At 39.5% G+C, this 23550-nt stretch overlaps 1 protein-coding gene across 7 annotated transcripts in view; it reads right to left on the minus strand.

The window, feature by feature from the left end:
• Positions 1-23550, minus strand: part of LOC100877788 (uncharacterized) — an 82185-nt gene that overhangs the window by 26093 nt on the left and 32542 nt on the right. For 2 of the 7 annotated variants that reach the window (XM_076541408.1, XM_012293277.2), the window contains exons 1-2: positions 3886-5324; positions 2583-2866 (exon numbers count right to left, since the gene is read on the minus strand). In XM_076541408.1, coding sequence (XP_076397523.1) covers positions 2583-2866; positions 3886-3967 — 366 coding nt within the window. In that variant the 5' untranslated portion in view covers positions 3968-5324. Of the gene's footprint in view, positions 1-2582; positions 2867-3885; positions 5330-23550 lie in introns of those variants that run through there. The other 5 variants (XM_076541410.1, XM_076541411.1, XM_076541409.1 and 2 more) reach the window with 4 other exon arrangements.

Here is a 23550-nt window from a genome sequence, read left to right on the forward strand (position 1 = left end):
CCAAGGATTGGCGTAATGAATTTTTTACCTGCTCCGCTGATTTTCATGGTTTCTAACGCGATATTTTCTATGGAAATATACACGACAATTCATAGTTTCTCCTATGATATTCACTGAAGTACGCTCTACTGCCGTGACTGTATCAAGTGTCTTCCTGTATACTTATTCTTCTCTCACTTCACCACTATCTAATATTTACATAAATTAGATATCTACTCACCATTTAAGAAAATGGTCCACGTTGGCAAAATTCGAACACACAAATTGTAAGAAGAATTGTAAAAATCTTGCAAGAATTTGTGAATAAAAAAATTAATTTGTGAATAAATTTGTATTATAGATATGAAGAGCAACATGTGTCCTTGGTTATTTTGGTCGAGAGAAAATCGCAATTAAAAGGAATCGCGCGAGCAAAGAAATCAGAGGAAGGCTAGAAAGTCGCTAACCATACCGAATAAAGCGCTACGCCTTGACTTCTAACCGTGGTGGTTTTTCATCGGGCTGAAACAAGTCCAGTCACCGTACGAAGGTGCATCAAAGTCCGCCAGTGGAATCGCCATATTCAGTCTGTTACACCTTGGAACCCGTCGCGTTATCGTTGGTAGTAAAATTCATCGACACGCCTATCAGCGGACTCCTCTCCCACGGTTCTATTAATACTATTCTCGAAATTTCTTTCGCGAATAATAATTTTTAATGGAACAAATGAAAATTTACCATCAAGTTGTATGCGATAATCGTAAGACACGTGGAGGACTCATATAGGGCTCTTAGGACCATTAACATTTTTAGGGAAATTTTGAAAATTATTAACTCCTTGTTATTAATATTGTAGGTTCTGTTTTAGGACGGTGATAAGAAGGTTTTTCAAAAGAAGAAATGAAGATTTGCAAGTAAATTCCATGTGATACCAGCAAGGCAGGTAGGGGTACCACTAAGGGTACTCTTAGGACTATTAACATTTTTAGGGAAATTTTGAAAATTATTAACTCCTTGTTATTACTATTGATAAGTTCTTGTTTAGAACGATGATAAGAAGGTTTCCCAAAAGAAAAAATGAAGATTTATCAAGTAAATCCTACATAATATTAATAAGGCAGGTGGACGTCCCATTAGAGTGACCCTGTTGCACATCTGTACTATTATACAGTAACGTTATTAACAGACCTATAACAATTTTATTACCTTATAAAACGCTAAGACTCAATTACAAAACTATAAAACAATAAAATCGTGAACTCTACTAACTGTAAGCCCACCAGATGGCAATTATAAAATATCAGGGATCTCTTACCGGTTCATAAGTAGAGTACAGACTACAATAATGTATAAATTCGTTAACAACATAGGTAAAATATTCTAATTCCATCGTAGCGATTGTCAGCAATCCATAATAAAAATTTCCAAGCACATTAATTCGCGTAGCGCGCACGCACACACGCTTTCCGCGCACGTGGAATTAATGCACACGGTGCATCGTTAATTAACACAGAGCCACCGTTCGTGACGGTGTTACATCGCATAGAACCGCTTACATTATTCTTCCTATGTCCCTATTATTCTTCCACCCTCCCCCGTCGTTCATTTTAATGATACGTATCTTCTACCATCAATGTTTAACATGGCTAGTTATGCGCGAATTAATGTAATTTCTATGATGGAGCATTTTTACGTCGCGTCGTCTGCCGGCGATTAGATCAATTTCAATTTGCACTCACAAATTCCTCTCAATTATTGCACCAGACGATCTACGTCGCATCTGGCTATCCTAGGGAAGATCTGACAATGGAAGATCTCTCACTCGGTTTTTAGGGATTTTTTAGATATGTTGGAAGAGGAATTTAGGGATCTCGGGATCTCGGGATATAGGGATCTAGGGATATAGGGATATAGGGATTTAGGGATTTAGGGATTTAGGGATTTAGGGAGTTAGGGATTTAGGGATTTAGGGATTTAGGAATTTGGGGATTTAGGGAGTTAGGGAGTTAGGGATTTAGGGATTTAGCGATTTAGGGATTTACGGATTTAGGGAGTTAGGGAGTTAGGGATTTAGGAATTTAGCGATTTAGGGATTTAGGGATTTAGGGATTTAGCGATTTAGCGATTTAGCGATTTTGCGATTTAGGGATTTAGGGATTTGGAGATTTAGGGATTTAGGGAGTTAGGGAGTTAGGGAGTTAGGAATTTAGGAATTTAGCGATTTAGGGAGTTAGGAATTTAGGGATTTAGGGATTTAGGGATTTAGGGATTTAGGGATTTAGGGATTTAGGGATTTAGGGATTTAGCGATTTAGCGATTTAGGGATTTAGGGATTTAGGTATTCAGGGATATACGGATATAGGGATATAGTGTATAGGAATATTGGAATCTACAGACACTAGAACCTAGGTACAATGAATCTAGTGACATACATATTCCAGATATCACCAAACAGCCCCATCAGATAAAAACGGCGATATAGTGAGCGCGTCCCACAAGACGGCATATGGATGTAACTCAACTATTACTAACTATATAGTAACGCTGCTTTACCAGTAACTAGTAATTTATTACAAATTAATAAAAATAGTGTCTAAACTCACCGGAAATTTGCTACTGTGAGTTTGCAAATTGGCTGCCTGTTGAGTCTGATTCGAGCTCTGTTCTTCCCCGTAAAGCGGTGGCATCCTGTATTCTGGAGCAACGTTCTGCCCAGAACTTCGAAGCTGGTTGTCGTCTAACGTGGCGTTCCTTTCTATACCGGAAGTCGTCCGCGATGATTGCTCGGCTACCGTCTGCACCCTGTTCTCTTGTTGGCCGTTCTGGGTCTTTTGATTGTTCGGCACCGGTTTCGGTGGTGGTACAGGCTTGTAAAGTCCCTCCTCATCTGAAATTATATTTCGTACCCAATTATTACGGATCCTTCTGAATCCTAAATCAGTCGCGAAACGAACGGGAGAGGTACAGTAGACTCTCGTTATATTGCCACGGTCTCTACTTCAAAAAATATATGCAATAAAAGATACAATTTCATGAACCCTCGTATTTCGCCATTGTACAGTTAATAATCCGACACGACAACAATGAGAATTCTGATTAAATTCCATTGTTCGGAACAAGGAGCAGAGAAGATACATAGAAAAAGTGTATTGCATTAGACCTTAATGAAAGAATAATTGCTGTGTGAATTAATTGTCCACGTACAGTTTGCAATTAAGTGTGTACTCGGTATAGAGGTACACTTAGTTCGAGCATACTTCGACGTATCCAGCATGGAAAACATCCGAGCTTAGATGTCTTCTCGTGCAAAATAATTAACATTACCGTAACGGAATTAATGTCTGCTTGTAAATTATAATCGTATTACGTTTCCTGTATCGTGTGTTTTGCTACATCAGAAACCGTGAGTCGTTCAGATTCCCTAATTATGAATGATAATACTGTTACGGTTATTTATCCATTACCATTTGTGTCATGGAATATGGGAAAAACAAAGAAAAATCCATTCATATTGCATTAGTTACGGTATAAGGTATATATACCATCTTTACGTTTAAAAAATTTCGAACTTTTATCATTTTGGGATTTTTGAAGATAGTGTAGATAATTTCTAGATAGTTCAGATAATTTCTAGATAGTATAGATGATTTCTAGATGATTTTCAGATAATTTTGCAGATAATCTGTCAGATAATCTTCTAGATGATTTTTCAAGTCGTCTCAAATAATTTTTCGAGTAATCTCTCAATCCCTCAAGCTTCCAGATAATTTCCAATCCCTCAATCATCCAGATAATCTCACAAACAATCCCTCAGATAAACTGCGATCAATCTAAAGTATTTAAATACATCTTCGAATGCGAATAAAATATGGATAAGTAAGGCTATGTATCATGAAACGTGAGTACCTTGATTTTGATTTTGCCGCCTGAGACGATTCTCCTGCTTAACTTTTCGAACCGTGGTGGCCATCGCGTGTTGGCTGACCATTTCTGAAGGATACTCTCGCGAATGCACCTAAACCCTCTTTGTCACACGCCTCGCTGATTTATCGTTGCTCTCGAACAATGTCCTATTTCACTCTATCACCGTTTCGTCGAGGAACGTTTTTCCCGATACTCGAATCGATGTTTATCGTCGAGAAACACTCGCGGCATCGAGGTGAAAGTATCTCCTCTCTTATTTCGCAGAAAATGCTGAAAATTAACCGCCAACCGTGAAACTAACACGAGGAATAAAACGTCGCTTCAACATCTTGCGCTTGTTCACCTTTTTTTACTACATTTGCCACGCTTTATTTTTACCGCTTTAGATAACGCGTTATCTTGCGGTATTTTAATACTATTCCACGCAAGAAAACTTTTGTCCTTTATTTTTTATTGCGTCGTTTATTTTTGGTCACTTAGATGGACTCTTGATACGAAGGTATCTGGAGTTCATGCGTAGATGAAGATAGATTATCTGCTCTAGATATTTGGATGAGTTTGCATTATATAGATGTCTATAGTCATCTTAGTGGTACAATCAGTTAGACATTCATCTGAATCATCTGAATTATGTATCAAATGATCTTTTGAGTGATATGTGATCTCAATGTTCATCTAAGTCATATCGTGTGAGTGTTCATCTGTATTATTCATCTGATGTACTATGTAATATACATTCGAATAGTCATCGAATTACATGTACATGCATCTGAACGATCTACATCTGAACGATCTACACCTGAACGATCTGATGCATCTACGTTCACCTAAGTCACAAATCTGAGATAACCACATGACTATCTGATCTACATTCATCTGAACGATAGACACCTATTGATCTAAATCACCTGTCCATCTGAACACATTCATCTACATAGTTATCTAACTAATCTAGATGTGCCATACTCGTGAAAGATGACACATCAAAGTCTGCACTAAACATAGTCCATATCTCACGATTCAGTCCAAATAAATGTTGTGCAAAACAGTTTTGAAGAACATGAAAGAACACAATTTGAATTCGGGGCACAGACACAGTAGGGCGATTTTTTCCGAGCGATCGAAGAACGACGTCGACCGAGAGTTTCTCCGGTTCTTCGAGTTTCTTCCGTGCACGCGCGAGTCACGAGCGGGAATGCCTCGCAGCTAACGAAAGAAGCGGATTTTCCACGCGAGCGGAACTCCGATCCACGCTCGAGCCCTTCTTCGACGCACTGAAAGAACTTAAACTTTCCATTGAGTGAATGCCCGGTTCCGCCGTTCTGACTTCACTTCCGGTATCGTCCCACTACTACGAATAAGAAATCATTACAAGCCAGTAGGAGAAAGATCGTAGGAGAAAGAGAGGATCGTAGAAGAGAGATAGTCGAATAAGGAGAGAGGAGGAGAGAGAGAGAGGGAGAAGAGGGATAGACATCGGGATAATTTATTCCGCGTCCATACGCAGACGGGCTTCGTGGCGCGCGTCGAACGAATATCAAACTGCGAGCTCGTTGGCGCTGCTACTGCCTCGACGATCGAGAGATCTTGCTTGCTTCGATAGTTGAGCCACTTGCAAGAATTCATCGGGTTTTATTAAAAGTAAAGAAAACTTTCGTTTTGTTTCTGATTTCGTTTGCTTTGTCTTCGTTTTACTTCATTTTGCTTGATTTTATTTGGCTTCATCTGATTTCGTTTACTTCTATTTTTATTTGATTCGATCAGGTTTAATTTGGGGTGATCATAGTTTGATTTAGTTTGATGAAGTTTAGTGAGGTTTGATTTGGGTTAATTTGCTTTGAGTTGGTATGGTTAGGTTAGGTTAAGAAAGTTATTTTGATTCGATTCAATTTATCCTAATTTGATTTGGTTGATGTCTGATTTGGTTTGATGAAGTTTAGTGAGGTTTGATTTGGGTTAATTTGGTCTGAGTTGGTATGGTTAGGTTAGGTTAAGAAAGTTATTTTGATTCGATTCAATTTATCCTAATTTGATTTGGTTGATGTGGTCTGATTTGGTTTGATGAAGTTTAGTGAGGTTTGGTTTGGGTTAATTTGCTTTGAGCTGGTATGGTTAGGTTAGGTTAAGAAAATTATTTTTATTTGATTCAATTTATTGTGATCTGATTTGGGTTAATTTGGTCTGAGTTGGTATGGTTAGGTTAGGTTAAGAAAATTATTTTTATTTGATTCAATTTATTGTGATTTGATTTGTGTTAATTTGGTCTGAGTTGGTATGGTTAGGTTAGGTTAAGAAAATTATTTTTATTTGATTCAATTTATTGTGATTTGATTTGGGTTAGTTTGGTCTGAGTTGGTATGGTTAGGTTAGGTTAAGGAAATTATTTTTATTTGATTCAATTTATTGTGATCTGATTTGGGTTAATTTGGTCTGAGTTGGTATGGTTAGGTTAGATTAAGAAAATTATTTTTATTTGATTCAATTTATTGTGATTTGATTTGGTTTGATGTGGTTTGTTCTTGATTTAATCTGATTAGTTTAGATTAGGTTAAATAGGGTCTGGTTACCCTATCTGTTTACGTTGAATGGAATAAATTGAGTCATCAGTATGATCATTCAAAGTTATGATGATATAACAAGTTTGGTTTCAATATGGCAATATAACGAGAGTGAATTATACATAATCTTTCAACCTACTCAAAATGTACATCAAACACGTCAGCTAATGTCTACATTACTTTTAATAAACATGACAAGTGACAAAAAATGCAAGTTTAAATTATAATTATGTGAAAGTTACATTGTAATTAAGTAACAATAAAGTTCGTACAATGCAAGTATTTTAAAATTACACCACGTACGGTGAAGAACCGCATCCACATTTTCAACTGCACTGACCTTTGCCCAGAGCACCGCAAGCTCCAGTAACAATTACATTCCTCTACATATATCGCATTTATTAAAAAAGAGAAAGAAGAACAACGGACCGGTTATCATAAAACGTAATTTGCGTAGCTCGTGCAATTAAGAGCACGTTTCGTTGAACGGGCTTAAAGAACGCTGCAACGAACGGAAAACCTATAGACACGATCGTAAAAGTAACGAAGTGCGATTCGCGATGCGAAATCTTGGAATAACGTTGCACAAGTTCAACGGAATAGCCACGTTTGCGACATCAAACGGTCTCGCGGACTCGCAGTTGCGCCGCTTTCGTATTCAATTAGCAACCAACTGTTAAAGTTTGTTTAGATCATAAAACGACAACAATGTCGCGTCGTAAAGAACCGAGTCTGCGTTGAAAACGTGAAGTCCATTGCCGGAAGGGAAATAAAACGAAAACGTCCGAATTCGAGAGCAAACCAACTATAGCTTGGTCTCTCGTTATATGGCCCTTTCAATAATAACCCACTCACCACTGTTTGCCCATAAAATTTCATGAATGCATCGCCATTTTGCTCTTCGAAGTAGTTTGAGAAATAATTCTGTGATAGTTCTGTAATTTAACGTTCGGCAATATATCGCGAGGAAATGTAATTCGAGATCCTTAGGTTTATACGCAGCGATGCAATGTGTAGACACACAACACGTGGTGATTCAATGCGTGGATATTCGATACGTGGCCAGATAACGCAGCGATATAATATATGGCCATATAACGAATGGCAAGATAACGTGTAGATGTACGTGTAGATATCACACGACGATGTAACGAGTAATTATACAAAATATACGGATCTAGTATTAAGAAATTTAATCCAATGCAATCTACTTTATGGCCATATAACGCGAGGCGGTACAGCACGCTGTAATTCAAGATAAACCGCGAAGCAAAAATTCTGCTGGAATGCAGAATCGTTTCTTACGCATAATTTAACGTTTTAACATATCTATAAAATTTTGATCAGGAGAATATAAATAATTATGAAAAAAACTAGCTTGTCCACTATAAATTGACGATAATGACGATTACAATGTTACTTGTTCGTTAAAGATCGATTATCATACGAGTGTGTGGCATCGTCCCGCTTCAAACTGGTCTGATACCATTTTCTTTTACTCGGTGTACTTTTACTTCGCATGAAACTGGATCTTCAAGTACTTGCGATTACCCAGAAGGCAGCCATAAAACTAATAGCTTTCTTTTAGACCTTCTGATTGCCTAAGTCGATATTTCCTGTCGCGGGCCATAAAAATATATAAAAGCCACAACAGAATCATTCAAAGTCGGAATAAAATACAGAAATCATTTAGCTGATATGTTGATCAAGGTGCAGTCCTATAATTATACCGGGAACTGCGCAAGTTCAGTACTCTCGTATTCGTAAGTTAGATGCGGTTCGAGATAACGCGGACTTGTCTAGGGAAAATGGCGACGGTAGAAGAGGATATTTGGTTGAAAGTTTCGAGGTTTGAAAAATTAGGGATTTTGGGGTTCAAGGATTTCGGGATTCATCGAAGTGGGAGTTTATGGAATTGGGGATTGATGGAATTGGGGGTTTATGGAATTGGGGATTTATGGAATTGGGGGTTTATGGAATTGGGGGTTTATGGAATTGGGGATTTATGGAATTGGGGGGTTATGGAATTGGAAATTCGTGGAATTGGGGATTTAGGGAGTTGGGGGCTTATGGAATTGGGGATTTATGGAATTGGGGGTTTATGGAATGGGGGGGTTATGGAATTGGGGATTTATGGAACTGGGAGTTTATGGAATTGGGGATTGATGGAATTGGGGGTTTATGGAATTGGGGATTTATGGAATTGGGGGTTTATGGAATTGGGGGTTTATGGAATTGGGGATTTATGGAATTGGGGGTTTATGGAATTGGGGATTTAGGGAGTTGGGGGTTTATGGAATTGGGGATTTATGGAATTGGGGGTTTATGGAATTGGGGGTTTATGGAATTGGGGATTTATGGAATTGGGGGTTTATGGAATTGGGGATTTAGGGAGTTGGGGGTTTATGGAATTGGGGATTTATGGAATTGGGGGTTTATGGAATTGGGGGTTTATAGAATTGGGGATTTATGGAATTGGGGGTTTATGGAATTGAAAATTCGTGGAATTGGGGATTTATGGAATTGGGGGTTTATGGAATTGGGGATTGATGGAATTGGGGATTTAGGGAGTTGGGGATTGATGGAATTGGGGATTTAGGGAACTAGGAATTTAGAGACTTGACTGGTTCATTCAAAAACTCAAATATTATCAAAGGCCGATTAAAAACTAGGGAACTGACACGTTGTCCCTAGACAGCTCCTATCCAATAGCATACACACTCAAACAATTTCAGTTAACCTCGCATATACATCATGGATCTCTTCCAAATACCCCAGCATTACTCCTAACACAACACTGGTAAAAATGAAAAATCCCTAGGAGGAAAAACACCGTACGTAGCTTTCTCAACGCTCGCGACAGGCTCGTTTCAGATGTGAAGGAACGAACAAACACGTCGCATCGAAATGGCATTTGACGCTTCTCGAGAAGGGACTAAAGGTCAGTTCACATTACACGTAGCTTCATTGTCGTGTCACAGTTGTCACTGTAACAAGCATCTGCATGTATGCAACGTGAATCACCGATCAGCCACGACAATTGTCACGTACCGGTATGTTTCTCGAAAACTCACGATCTTTCTGAACGGTGTGCCCGTGTAAGTGTGTGGTGTGAATCCACCTTAACGTTCGGTGTTACGCGACGTTATCGAGACCCTCATCGACTTCCAATGCCGCGTTCCTCCGTGTCCGCGACGTCCATCGCCTAAGAAAAATTTTTCTATGAGACGTACTCGAGTTAGAATCGCTCCTCACGATCTCACAATAAACACATTCGACACTTGCTCATCCAAAACACATTTGTTACTTTATAGAAACGCTGCTTGCATGATAGGAGCCAGGGATGGACCTAGGGACACTGGTACCCCTTACTAACCTCGCGTGACATTTGCTTTATGTTTACTTTGCATTATTAATAATTATACTTATACTCAATTGCAATAAATATTTTAATAAATTCAAACACAGACTTTGACTAAATTTGAGGTACTACTTTTTGATTTTGACCAAAAATGAATTTGACAATATTTCACACAAATTGTGAGTTTTATCAAATATGTTTAAAATAGTTTTTTTAATTTATCGTACATAGCTGCAAGTGATTAGTACATGAATATTTTCAGTGAGATAAATAAAATTTTTTAAAATATGCATAATTGTTTCATATGAAAATTTGAGTGTCATATATGGCAATGGTAGTGTTCAAGTAAAAAGATGTATAGTTAAAAAATTATTAATAAGATGTATAGTTAAAAATTATTAATAATAGTATCAGTTGAAGGAAAGTCAAAATTTATGTTTGTCAGATTATTTGATTTTATTTATAAAAATTTGTTAGCAAATTATATTATGTTACGTATGTTGTTAAAATTTATAACTTCTTTCCTTTTTGCTGGAGTCAAAATCTTGAAGGACAGGGCCCCTAAGAACCATAATACGGCCCTGGTAGTAAAGGAAAATGGAGGACCGATGAAGCAACGTTTGACGAAATCCGGTCACTAAATAAACGTGGACGAATTATTATCGCTCTATAAACCCGCGAAGTTTAAATCGTCAAACAAAATGGTTGGCTGTTTTCTAAGGAGTACAGAATAACTAGTCAGTTGTCGATAAAGACGGCCATAATTGACGAATAAATAGCTCGAAGCGCACATAAACGCTGACATACCTAGAAATAGGAAACTTTACGGCCACGACAATTTCTCACCTGCTCGTGCATTGGTGGATCGTGCAATGAATTGTACGAAATATGCGAAAGAAAGGTAAAATATGAAAGTGTGAAGTGAACAGGAATTTCCTAGCTGCTTGCTGAAGCTTGTTTTGTAATGTTTGCGAATATGGAAACGCAGTTACGTCCAACGCGTTTCATACGGTTACCGATGCTCTTAAGAATGTGCATACTTGATATTTAAACAACTATGTTAATTTAATCATCAGGGGCTCTTAGATATTTACGAATCTTCAAATGGTAAGTGGAAGATTAAAACAAAGGTGATATTTCAGGATTACAATGTTGTAGAGTGTTGGTCCTTCAAAATTGTGGTATTTCAAATTTGTGGTAAGTATAAGTGCCAAAAATATGAAGATCTCAATATGTTGAAGTCCCAATACTATCAAGGTTCAGTACTCCTACGTCCCAATACTCTCAAGGGTCAATGGTTCCAAGTCCCAACACTCCCAAGTCCCAGTACTCTCAAATTCTAATATTCCCAAGTTCCAACACTCTCAAGTCCCAATACTCTCAAGTCCCATTACTCCCAAGTTCCAACACTCCCAAGTCCCAACATTACCAAGTTCCAGTACTCTCAGATTCCAATATTCCCAAGTTCCAACACTCCCAAGTCCCAATACTCCCAAGTCCCAACACTCTCAAATTCCAACACTCCCAAGTTCCAACACTCCCAAGTCCCAATACTCCCAAGTCCCCATACTCTCAAGTCCCATCACTCCCAAGTCCCAACACTCCAAAGTCCCAGTACTCTCAAATTCCAGTACTCCCAAGTCCCAACACTCTCAAGTCCCAATACTCCCAAGTCCCATCACTCCCAAGTTCCATCACTCCCAAGTTCCATCACTCCCAAGTCCCAATACTCCCAAGTCCTAATACTCCCAAGTCCCATCACTCCCAAGTTCCAACACTCCCAAGTCCCAACACTCCCAAGTACCAGTACTCTCAAATTCCAATACTCCCAAGTTCCAATACTCCCAAGTCCCAATACTCCCAAGTCCCAACACTCCCAAGTTCCATCACTCCCAAGTTCCATCACTCCCAAGTCCCAATACTCTCAACTCCCAACACTCCCAAGTCCCAACACTCCCAAGTCCCATCACTCCCAAGTTCCATCACTCCCAAGTCCCATCACTCCCAAGTCCCAACACTCCAAAGTCCCAGTACTCTCAAATTCCAGTACTCCCAAGTCCCAACACTCTCAAGTCCCAATACTCCCAAGTCCCATCACTCCCAAGTTCCATCACTCCCAAGTTCCATCACTCCCAAGTCCCAATACTCCCAAGTCCTAATACTCCCAAGTCCCATCACTCCCAAGTTCCAACACTCCCAAGTCCCAACACTCCCAAGTACCAGTACTCTCAAATTCCAATACTCCCAAGTTCCAATACTCCCAAGTCCCAATACTCCCAAGTCCCAACACTCCCAAGTTCCATCACTCCCAAGTTCCATCACTCCCAAGTCCCAATACTCTCAACTCCCAACACTCCCAAGTCCCAACACTCCCAAGTCCCATCACTCCCAAGTTCCATCACTCCCAAGTCCCATCACTCCCAAGTCCCAACACTCCAAAGTCCCAGTACTCTCAAATTCCAGTACTCCCAAGTCCCAACACTCTCAAGTCCCAATACTCCCAAGTCCCATCACTCCCAAGTTCCATCACTCCCAAGTTCCATCACTCCCAAGTCCCAATACTCCCAAGTCCTAATACTCCCAAGTCCCATCACTCCCAAGTTCCAACACTCCCAAGTCCCAACACTCCCAAGTACCAGTACTCTCAAATTCCAATACTCCCAAGTTCCAATACTCCCAAGTCCCAATACTCCCAAGTCCCAACACTCCCAAGTTCCATCACTCCCAAGTTCCATCACTCCCAAGTCCCAATACTCTCAACTCCCAACACTCCCAAGTCCCAACACTCCCAAGTCCCATCACTCCCAAGTTCCATCACTCCCAAGTCCCAACACTCCCAAGTCCCAATACTTCCAATTCCCAAAATTCCTCACTCCAAACATTCTATAGCGCCATAACACTCAAGTCCCAGAAAGTCCTAAAGTCCCAATACCCCCAGAAAATTCCCAAAATCCCAAAATACGTCCCAAGTAAGTCCCAATACGTCAAAGAGCGACCCTGAAAAAAAGAGCAGACCACAATCGTCTTAAAAGGCACAGGTGTCCCTCGGTTTCTCTTCTTTTTTTTCGTCGGCCGAGTATTGTTCTGGTAGTAGTGCGCACGTAGTTGGTTCAGTTCACCTGTAACGCTCGCGAATATGGGGAAGCACGCATGGTTGAGTTGCTTAAGTGTTCTCCTCGTGGTCGAGTCTAGTCCTCGGTCGTTTTCGACCCACCTCTACTCCTAGAACTCTCTTACCGTGTCCTCTTCCTCAACGTATTTTCTCACGGACGCGTTACGTTACGGGGACATACGTGCGTCATTTTCTGTCAACGACACCCTCCTCTCTGGAACGGACAGTCTGATTTCCTTCGACGCAACGGAAAATACGGTTCTTCAATTTTAGACCCTTCTCGAGGGATGGATACGTTTTTCGTGAAACTGTCTCACGCTTGTTACACAACGCACTTTAGTTAAATACATAATTTAATATGTGGAAGTCGCAGAGGACGTTTTCATTGTACGTTTTACGAGGGCACGACATCGATTTCGTTCAAACTTCGTGTAATCTTAGAACACATCAGAAATAAGAATTCTGTAGAATTGTAGGACGCAACTTTTCAAAATGGCGGGGTAATTTATGTGCATATCTCGAGATTGCAAGGAAGAGACATTTATTATCGAGGTCGATAAATTCATGGAGCTTATATAAATTTTATTTTTATTTTACTCTATTAATTCTTATTGAAACTAGTTTCATAATAAATGTCTTTAAATTTCGAGTAGAAAAGTGTTAGTATTAAGTTTCTTGCGCGACAGGAAAGAAGATATTGAATTATACGTGTCTGTATCCGCTTTAGCGATATCTTAACGATATTATCAATATATCGATCGTCGATAATGTTTTATACTACCGATGCTATCGCCACTTACAGTAAGCCGGACTCGAGGATCGTCTCAGAAAATCTGCAGGGATTCAACAGTGTTTTCGTAACATCTGGTTTATGGAAATTTAATGACGCGTATACAAAACGCAGTCGCATCCCGTTTTTTCGATGAAATCGCATGTTTCATATAAATCGACATAACTGAATCCGTGCAAGGATAAAATACGTTTCACCTTTATATAACGGAAATTTCGTTAACCACTTCTTTGCATTTTCATAAGCAGTACCGAGGTGACTGGTGAGCTTGGAGAATTTGGACCAACTGTTATTTCGAATTATTCATGCCGATAAATAAATAGCGGTACGTTGCGAGGAAATGTAACACAATTTTCTTATTATTTTTTTTTCATCGCGACATTCTTTGTATGGCGTCGATATGTTCGATTTTCAAACGGAATAAATGGGTATGGGTGATGAGGTGTGCTCGAGTGAACTAATTTTATGATTAATATTAAGTGCAATGTGAGAACTTGATAATTTGGGAAGTTGATGAATTGGAAATTTGTGGGGGTAAAAATTTGGGAAGGTAAGAATTGGAGGACGCTGCTGGGAACACGTGTGACGCACTCCGGGTGCACTAGTAACGCACTTGTGACATTGTATAATTCGCAAGTTTCAATACTTCCAAGTTGCAATACTTCTAAGTCCCAATACTCCCAAGTTCTAATACTCCCAAGTCCCAACACTGCCAAGTTCCAGTACTCTCAAATTCCAATACTCCCAAGTTCCAACACTCTCAAGTCCCAATACTCCCAAGTCCCATCACTCTCAAGTTCCAAATTCTCCCAAGTCCCAGTACTCTCAAGTTCCAATACTCCCAAGTTTCAACACTCCCAAGTCCCAACACTACCAAGTCCCATCACTCCCAAGTCCCAACACTCCCAAGTCCCAGTACTCTCAAATTCCAGTACTCTCAAGTTCCAATACTCCCAAGTCCCAACACTCCCAAGTCCCAACACTACCAAGTCCCATCACTCCCAAGTCCCAACACTCCCAAGTCCCAGTACTCTCAAATTCCAGTACTCTCAAGTTCCAATATTCCCAAGTCCCAATACTCCCAAGTCCCAACACTCCCAAGTCCCAATACTCCCAAGTCTCAACACTCCCAAGTCCCAGTACTCTCAAATTCCAGAACTCCCAAGTTCCAACACTCTCAAGTCCCAATACTCCCAAGTCCCAACACTCCCAAGTCCCAATACTCCCAAGTCCCATCACTCCCAAGTTCCAGTACTCTCAAATTCCAATACTCCCAAGTTCCAATACTCCCAAGTCCCATCACTCCCAAGTCCCAACACTCCCAAGTCCCAACACTCCCAAGTCCCAATACTCTCAAGTTCCAGTACTCCCAAGTCCCAACACTCTCAAATTCCAATACTCTCACATCCCAATACTCCCAAGTCCCAATACTCTCGAATTCCAATACTCCTACGTCCCAACACTCTCAAATTCCAATACTCTCACGTCCCAATACTCCCAAGTCCCAATACTCTAAAGTCCCATCACTCTCAAGTTCCAGTACTCCCAAGTCCCAACACTCTCAAATTCCAATACTCTCACATCCCAATACTCCCAAGTCCCAATACTCTCGAATTCCAATACTCCTACGTCCCAACACTCTCAAATTCCAATACTCTCACGTCCCAATACTCCCAAGTCCCAATACTCTAAAGTCCCATCACTCTCAAGTTCCAGTACTCCCAAGTCCCAACACTCTCAAATTCCAATACTCTCATGTCCCAATACTCCCAAGTCCCAATACTCTCGAATTCCAATACTCTCACGTCCCAATACTCCCAAGTCCCAATACTCTAAAGTCCCAGTACTCCCAAGTCCCAACACTCTCAAGTCCCAACACTCCCAAATCCCAATACTCCTAAGTCTCAATATTCCCAAGTCCCAATACTCTCAAGTGCTGATACTCTCACGTCCCAATACTCTCAGGCCCCAATACTCCCATTAGTGATGCACTCGTGACGCACTCGTGACACACTCCTGATGCATTAGTGATTCAGTCGTGACGCACTCCTGATGCATTATTGACGCACTCGTGGCGCACTCCTGACGCATTTGTGACGCACTTCTGACACATTTGAACTTCAGATTCTAACTCGTAAATTTAAGAACCTAAAAATTTGCAAACTTCTCAAAAAATGTGAAAATTAAAAATTTGTAAAGCTTGAAGATTGAAGAATTGAAAAATAACAATCTTGATGAAGTGAAAAGTTATAAATGTGAACGGAGTCTATAAATTCGCATAGCATGCATAAAAATTGTGAGCTCATGAAAACACCATGGCTCGGTCGCGCATCATAAAAATTGCCTTAAGTAGCGGCACATCTCGCTAACGAAATCATCTCATTCCGTTCGTCTCGGTTCATTCTTCCGTCGAGTCGTCCCTTTTGTAAGGAGCGCTTCCTTGCAATTCCCTCTCGTTTTGCTCGTGTTCCTTCTGCCACGAAACCTCCATCGGCTCCCGACGCATCCACCTTCCTACAAACGGCTTTTGAATAGCGTCTAGTTTTTGCAAGGCAACTAGTTTTACCGACGGTTTTCATTCTGCTCTCGCCCTGCCAGTACCGTGAGAATGAAAATCTACCTTCTGATATGAAATTACGAGCCACGGCCAACAAACTGCCCCGTATATTTTTATTATCGATTAGTTCGCAGCTTTATGTATATGGCCGTTTCGACAAACACGCCACTCTTACCGATTATAATTTTATCATCTACGGACCTAATTATTGGCCTGCTCGGCCAATAACGTTCGCGATATGGCAGCTGCTGCTATTAATAAATTTAATCGTCCTTTATTTTTGTACCTGCATTATGCAGAATTTATGGTAGACTTTACGTTGATTATACGGTGAGTTTTCGTTTGAAAGTTTGTCGTGTGTTTAGGAGATAAATTTGAAAATTAAGTTTGGGAAATTATTTTATTTTGTTTGTGAAGTAACGTATTTGTTTTGGAGATAGTTGTTCGATAATTGCCTGCTACGGGGGCTCCGGAGGCGGGCCTTTCTTTACAATATTGGCTACAGAGCGTCAGTGACATTTTATAACAATGATTCTATAACAAATCATTCTACAGCAAATTTGTATAAAAATAAAGTATAACATATATAAAAAAAATTACATACAAAATTGCTGAAACTATTGAACCACGTAAACTTCCAAAAAATATTTTCAAATAATTTATATTTTTGTATAATAATTTTGTGCAACATAGTATAAATACAAATAAACGAGTCATTTTGTAAACATTTCACCTTTAACGCGGCAATAGTACACACGTTAAGAATTAATAATTGATGAAAACACGGCAATTAATTAGCATACTTTACGAAACTTGGAAAATTATCGAAGACTTTGCTTTGACAGGTTGGCTAAAAAATTCCGTAAACTCGTGAGGATAGCAATTATACAAATATTGGCCTATCTAGGTAGATAGATACCGTGTATAAATTAACATCGAGCACGAGATAAGATGTTTAACGATCTATCGATACTGGTTACGGTGATGATGAATTCACTTTACGTGGTTTCACTCTCGTGGATCTTATTTGCATATTATGTTAGATGCTTCGTGTGGAGCTGGAATTTCTAAATTCGCAAAGGTGGCACATAAAGTATTTATAGTCGACACTTTTTAATAATTTCGAGGTAAGTTTACTGTGGTATCATTCTTTGTATATGTACGAGAAGTGAGTTTGTAGAAAAATTTGTTTATCGGTAATATGGAAGGAAAAGTCTCAAAACTGTACGATAGCAATAGTTCAGAGTTCCAATACTACAAGGTTGCAAGGTTAGGAAGTGTCAAGATGCAGGGGCCCAATACTTCAAGGTTCCAATAGCACAGAGGCCCAATACTTTAAGGTTCTGGTACTCTAAAGTCCTGATACAGCAAGCTCTAAGTCCTCAAGGTCCCAAGTCTCCCAATACTTCCAAGTCTCAATATATCAACGTCCCAATACTGCAAGGGCCCAATACTTCCACGACCCAATACACCAAAGCCCCAATACTTTCAAGTTCCAATAGTCTCAAGTCCCAATACTCTCAAGTTCCAATAGTCTCAAGCCCCAATACTCAAAATCCCAATACTTCCAAGCCCCAATACTCTCAAATTCCAGTACTCCCAAGTCCCATCACTCCCAAGTCCCATCATTCTCAAGTTCCAACACTCCCAAGTCCCAATACTCCCAAGTCCCATCACTCCCAAGTCCCAATACTCCCAAATCTCAACACTTCCAAGTCCCAATACTCCCAAGTCCCATCACTCCCAAGTTCCAACACTGCCAAGTCCCAATACTCCCAAGTCCCATCACTCCCAAGTCCCATCACTCCCAAGTCCCATCACTCCCAAGTCCCATCACTCTCAAGTCCCAATACTCCCAAATCTCAACACTTCCAAGTCCCAATACTCCCAAGTCCCATCACTCCCAAGTTCCAACACTCCCAAGTCCCAATACTTCCAAGTCCCTATACTCCCAAGTCCCAATACTCTCAAATTCCAGTACTCCCAAGTCCCAACACTCTCAAGTCCCAATACTCTCAAGTCCCAACACTCCCAAGTCCCATTACTCCCAAGTTCCAACACTCCCAAGTCCCAATACTCCCAAGTCCCAGTACTCTCAAGTTCCAATACTCCCAAGTTCCAACACTCCCAAGTCCCAATACTCTCAAGTCTCAATACTTCCAAGTCCCAATACTCCCAAGTCCCATCACTCCTAAGTCACAATACTCCCAAGTCCCAACACTCCCAAGTCCCAATACTTCCAAGTCCCATCACTCCCAAGTCCCAATATTCTCAAGGCCCAATATCGTACAATAGTACACGTAAATACACGCCACATATTGACCCGTTCTTTCACTACTTTGATATTGCATTCCACATTTCCTTTATTGCATCAACCAAATGCAATTCTCGAAGTAAAATTTTCGAAAATATATTTAATCCTCTTACATTTATTTCGTCTTCAATTGCATTTTAATACGGATATGCGGCCGTAGAATGTATTTACCAACGCCATAAGTGAAAATACGTATGTTCAACGGAGAATATTAATGGATCTATTAATGAGCGTTAGCATAATAGTTGAGGATAATTTCACAGAATGCATTATAGTATGAAAATAGTCCTTGAAGGTACTCTAGCAAGGGACTAACCTCGCGATCGGCATAATATTAGCATGGTAGAAAAAGCAAAAGGTCCCTGTACCAGTTTTACAGGCTTCCATCCCTTGACTTTTCTACCTCGTTTTTCTCTCATCAGCCGCCGAGTACTAGCTGCCTCGATTTTTCCCTTTTAATCGCGAAAATCACTACTTCTCTAGGTTATAATGGACAGCCGAGTTTCCTCATCCTTATCTTTGCATCTCGTTCGATAGTTTGTTACACCCAGCAAGTTCGATGCGGTTCGAGAGATCGCCTCGAGGGATCCATCGATCGACTCGAACGATTTCCGCGGAAAAATCGAAGAATCGAAACGCACTGGCGGTCATTCCGGGCTGCGCCGGCGATATAACGAGAGCTTCCATTACTTTCAAATATCTCTAATTTCTAGCAACATTTGTGGACATTTTAAAACTTTCAGGTTGGAAAATTGGAAATTTGAGTAATCAAAGAAGTACAATTATAAAAATTTAAGAGATTGTAAAAATAAAAATTTGAAAATCAAAGACTTCAGAATTTGCTCGCAACTCGCAAAGCACTAGTAACATTAGTTAGTGAGTTGAAACAGCAGCAACGTTTCCATTAAAACAGGTTCGTGAAATGAAAATGCAACAGCGTAAACGTTAATTACAAACGGCGCAACAATGAAACTATAGGGCAGCCGCGGGAATATGCAATATATGGAAACAACGAAAGTAATTTAGTCGTAGAAACGAAGCAATCAAGCTTTCAATAATAGTAACGACAGTTTGGAAAATATTTAGTCACGCGTAATCGGCAGCGTTTCACGATAAAAATACTGCGTGCAATTACCCGATGCCCCGATGATAACCGTATTATTCGAGAGGCCGGGCTTCGACCGGTCTCCTAATTAATTACGGGACGTGCAGCTAATGAGAGTAACGACGTGCCCTACGTGGCTCGAAAATAACTAAACGTTGGACCACGGGTTACCCCGGCAGAAATTCCACCGGCGAAATAGGCTGTGTGCCCCGATTACGAAACCTTTAAGCCAATTATACGATCGTACATTAATTAAAAACTACCGACACATTAACCACGTACTTTGCCTCTTGAATTTCGCAAACTCATATTTTCGAGTTGTTGCTGCAATTTTCACCTTTAGAATTCCCTAGGTTCACGAGTACCTAAGTTAATGAATATTTATCAAAAAATCCCTAGATCTTGAAAGAGGTTTCGTGTAGGAATATAGGAATGTATAGGGACAAAAATTTCTTAGATAGGTTAATTTAAATTTCAATATCCCTAGACTCTTATGTCTATGTCCCTGGATTATAAAATGCGAACAATCAAAAATTCTTTGATTCCAATTTTACGTCTCAAAATCCCTATATTGAAAAATCTGTAAATCCCCAAATTTCTAGAATATGTGAATCTCTAGATAACTAGATCTATATAGTACAATAATCCCTGGATCATAAAGTACTTATACTGCGAAAAATCCCTAGATTCACTAAAAATTCTTAGCAATTCCTGTAAAATAAAAAAATCTTAAGATTCTTAAATTCCTAAAATGTACAAATCTCCAGATTCCTGAATTCTTATAGTGCAAAAGTCCCTAGATCTCCAAATTTCTATAATGTCCAAATCCCCAGATCCCCGAATCCCTAGAATCTTGAATCCCTATAGTGCAAAAATCTCTAGATGCCCCAATCCTTCTCATGCAAAAATCCCTAGATTCCCGAATCCCTATAGTGCAAAAATTTCTAGATCTCCGAACCTCTATAGTGCAAAAGTTCCTAGACCCCAAATTCCTACAATACAAAAATCTCTAGATGCCCAAATCCTTCTCATGCAAAAGTCCCTAGACTCCCAAATCCCTATAGTGCAAAAATCTCTAGATCTCCGAACCTCTATAGTGCAAAAGTCCCTAGACCCAAAATTCCTACAATACAAAAGTCTCTAGACCCCCAAATCCTTCTCATGCAAAAATTCCTAGATTCCCAAATACCTATAGTGCAAAAATCTCTAGATCTCCGAACCTCTATAGTGCAAAAGTCCCTAGACCCAAAATTCCTACAATACAAAAATCTCTAGACCCCCAAATCTTTCTCCTGCGAAAATCCCTAGATTCCCAAATCCCTATAGTGCAAAAATAGCTAGATCTTCGAACCTCTATAGTGCAAAAATCCCTAGACCCCAAATTCCTACAATAAAAAAATCTCTAGACCCCCAAATCCTTCTCCTGCAAAAGTCCCTAGACTCCCAAATCCCTATAACTCAATCCCAAGATCCCCATCTCCTTAAAATTAAAAAAATCTTGACACCTCCAAATTCGTATAACTAAAAAATCTCCAGATCACAAAATCCCTATTGAAATAATCTCCATGAAATAACCTCTACATCAGAAAATCCCTATATTTCCTTACCTATGATACCGTTCAGATGTCCCTGTCATAAATGACCCATGTTACTTAAGTGTTCTCTTCGTGAAGTGCATGTCTACAAGTACAACAGTCGTGCATTTTGAATAGAAGACGCATTTTCAACGGTACCAACATCTGCCGCCATTTTCTTGGTATATCGCGCGTTCAAGTTAACTGTACAGCACCATCGCGTATCTATCAAGCTACCAGATAAAATAATAGCACGGTGAACTAGCACATTCGATGTCCCGCTAGATTCGCAAGGAAAAAGATAAATTGTGCGTCGGAACACCGACGGACCCTTCAGGGCGAATGATTCTGCATGCTATTCGATTCGAATTACACCTTGCTCTTTTTGCTAACTCGCCGAATGCCGCGGGGGACAACACCGATGGTCATTATATACACAATATATTGCAATAATTGAAAGAAATTGAAGGAGATTTTATAAGCGATTGATATGTCATATTCGTTTTGTGAGATGTGAGATCAGAGTGGCGATGGGAGATCGTAATTTTGGTTGTGGTGGACTGTTCTATATATGGCCGTTTCTGGGATTATAGTATTGGGTTGGGTGATGTTTTATGTGGGAGGTTCTTTAAATTACACAAATTCCAAATTCCAAGTTTCCCAAATTCCAAGTTTCCCAACTTCCAAGTTTCCCAAATTCCAAATTTCCCAAATTCTAAATTTCCCAAATTCCAAATTTTCCAAATTCCAAATTTCCCAAATTCTAAATTTCCCAAATTCCAAGTTTCCCAAATTCCAAATTTCCCAAATTCTAAATTTCCCAAATTCCAAGTTTCCCAAATTCTAAGTTTCCCAAATGCCAAGTTTCCCAAATTCCAAATTTCCCAAATTCCAAATTTCCCAACTTCCAAGTTTCCCAAATTCCAAGTTTCCCAAATTCCAAGTTTCCCAAATTCCAAGTTTCCCAAATTCCAAATTTCCCAAATTCCAAATTTCCCAACTTCCAAGTTTCCCAAATTTCAAATTTCCCAAATTCCAAATTTTCCAAATTCCAAATTTCCCAAATTCCAAATTTCCCGAATTTCAAATTCCCGAAAATCCCAAATTCTCAAATCCCAAAATTTTCAAATTCCCAAATTTCCCAAAATCCCAAATTCCCCAAAATCCCAAATTCCCCAAAATCCCACATTCCCCAAAATCCCAAATTCCCCAAAATCCCACATTCCCTAAAATCCCAAATTCCCCAAATTCCAAATTCCCGAAAATCCCAAATTCTCAAATCCCAACTTCTCAAATCCCAAAATTTTCAAATTCCAAAATTTCCCAAAATCCCAAGTTACCCAAAATCTCAAATTCCCCAAAATCCCAAATTCCCCAAAATCCCAAATTCCCCAAAATCCCCAAATCTCCAAATCCCCAAATTGAGTTCTCAACATAACCTCAATCTGCACTAAAGTGCACGTCGCCATCAAAACGATAACGTTATCTTTAATCGCCGTAAGCTCCCACATAACTCGAAACCGTAACAAGTGTCACATAAACGTCGCGACATATTTATTTAAATAAAAATCAGGGATATTATCCACGGTTAATTAGAGATTTGAGCGAACGTGGCTGCTTTCAGCCACCGTTAAAAAGATAGAAAGCATTAAATTAATGATGTGAGAAGTAGGTGAAAGAAGGCAAATAATCTAATAGGATAAGTATGTTCGCCGAAGCGGAACGCCGTTTAAAAAATATTATAACCGAGTTATCTTCAAATTGGGTTTTAACGATTGTAGGTTACCTCTGGTTACGGACTGCTAATAATTACGTATTTACGGTTTTATGGTTCGAGGAAATTGGAATTATTAATTGTTCTGTCGGGTAATACTCGTATCTATATATACGGCATTTTTGTATTATGCAATTTAGGAAGAGTCATCTTTCTAAACTGTATTGTAAATATATTAAAATTCGTTTGAATAATTTATTTAGCTACGTGTTTTTAATTATGTAGTGCTTCCTCGCGAGTCTAAGAATGAAAAATAAATAACAGTTTAAACAATAACAAGAAAGAGCGACAGACAAGAACTGGAGGCAATATCGGACAACAGTGTATAATAGCTACGTTATTTTTATCTTGTATGAACCTGAAAAGGTAGCGGCTCTTTTGTTACTTTGTCCGCTACTTCATTGTCTGAAACGCCCACACGTGACGAGATCCAAGAGAAAGTAATTATCTTCGCTTCTTCGGTTACCAAATAATCAGTTTCTGCGATGCGTAATACAATACA

Source organism: Megachile rotundata, chromosome 16 (genome assembly GCF_050947335.1).
Source record: "Megachile rotundata isolate GNS110a chromosome 16, iyMegRotu1, whole genome shotgun sequence".
NCBI lineage: Eukaryota > Metazoa > Arthropoda > Insecta > Hymenoptera > Megachilidae > Megachile > Megachile rotundata.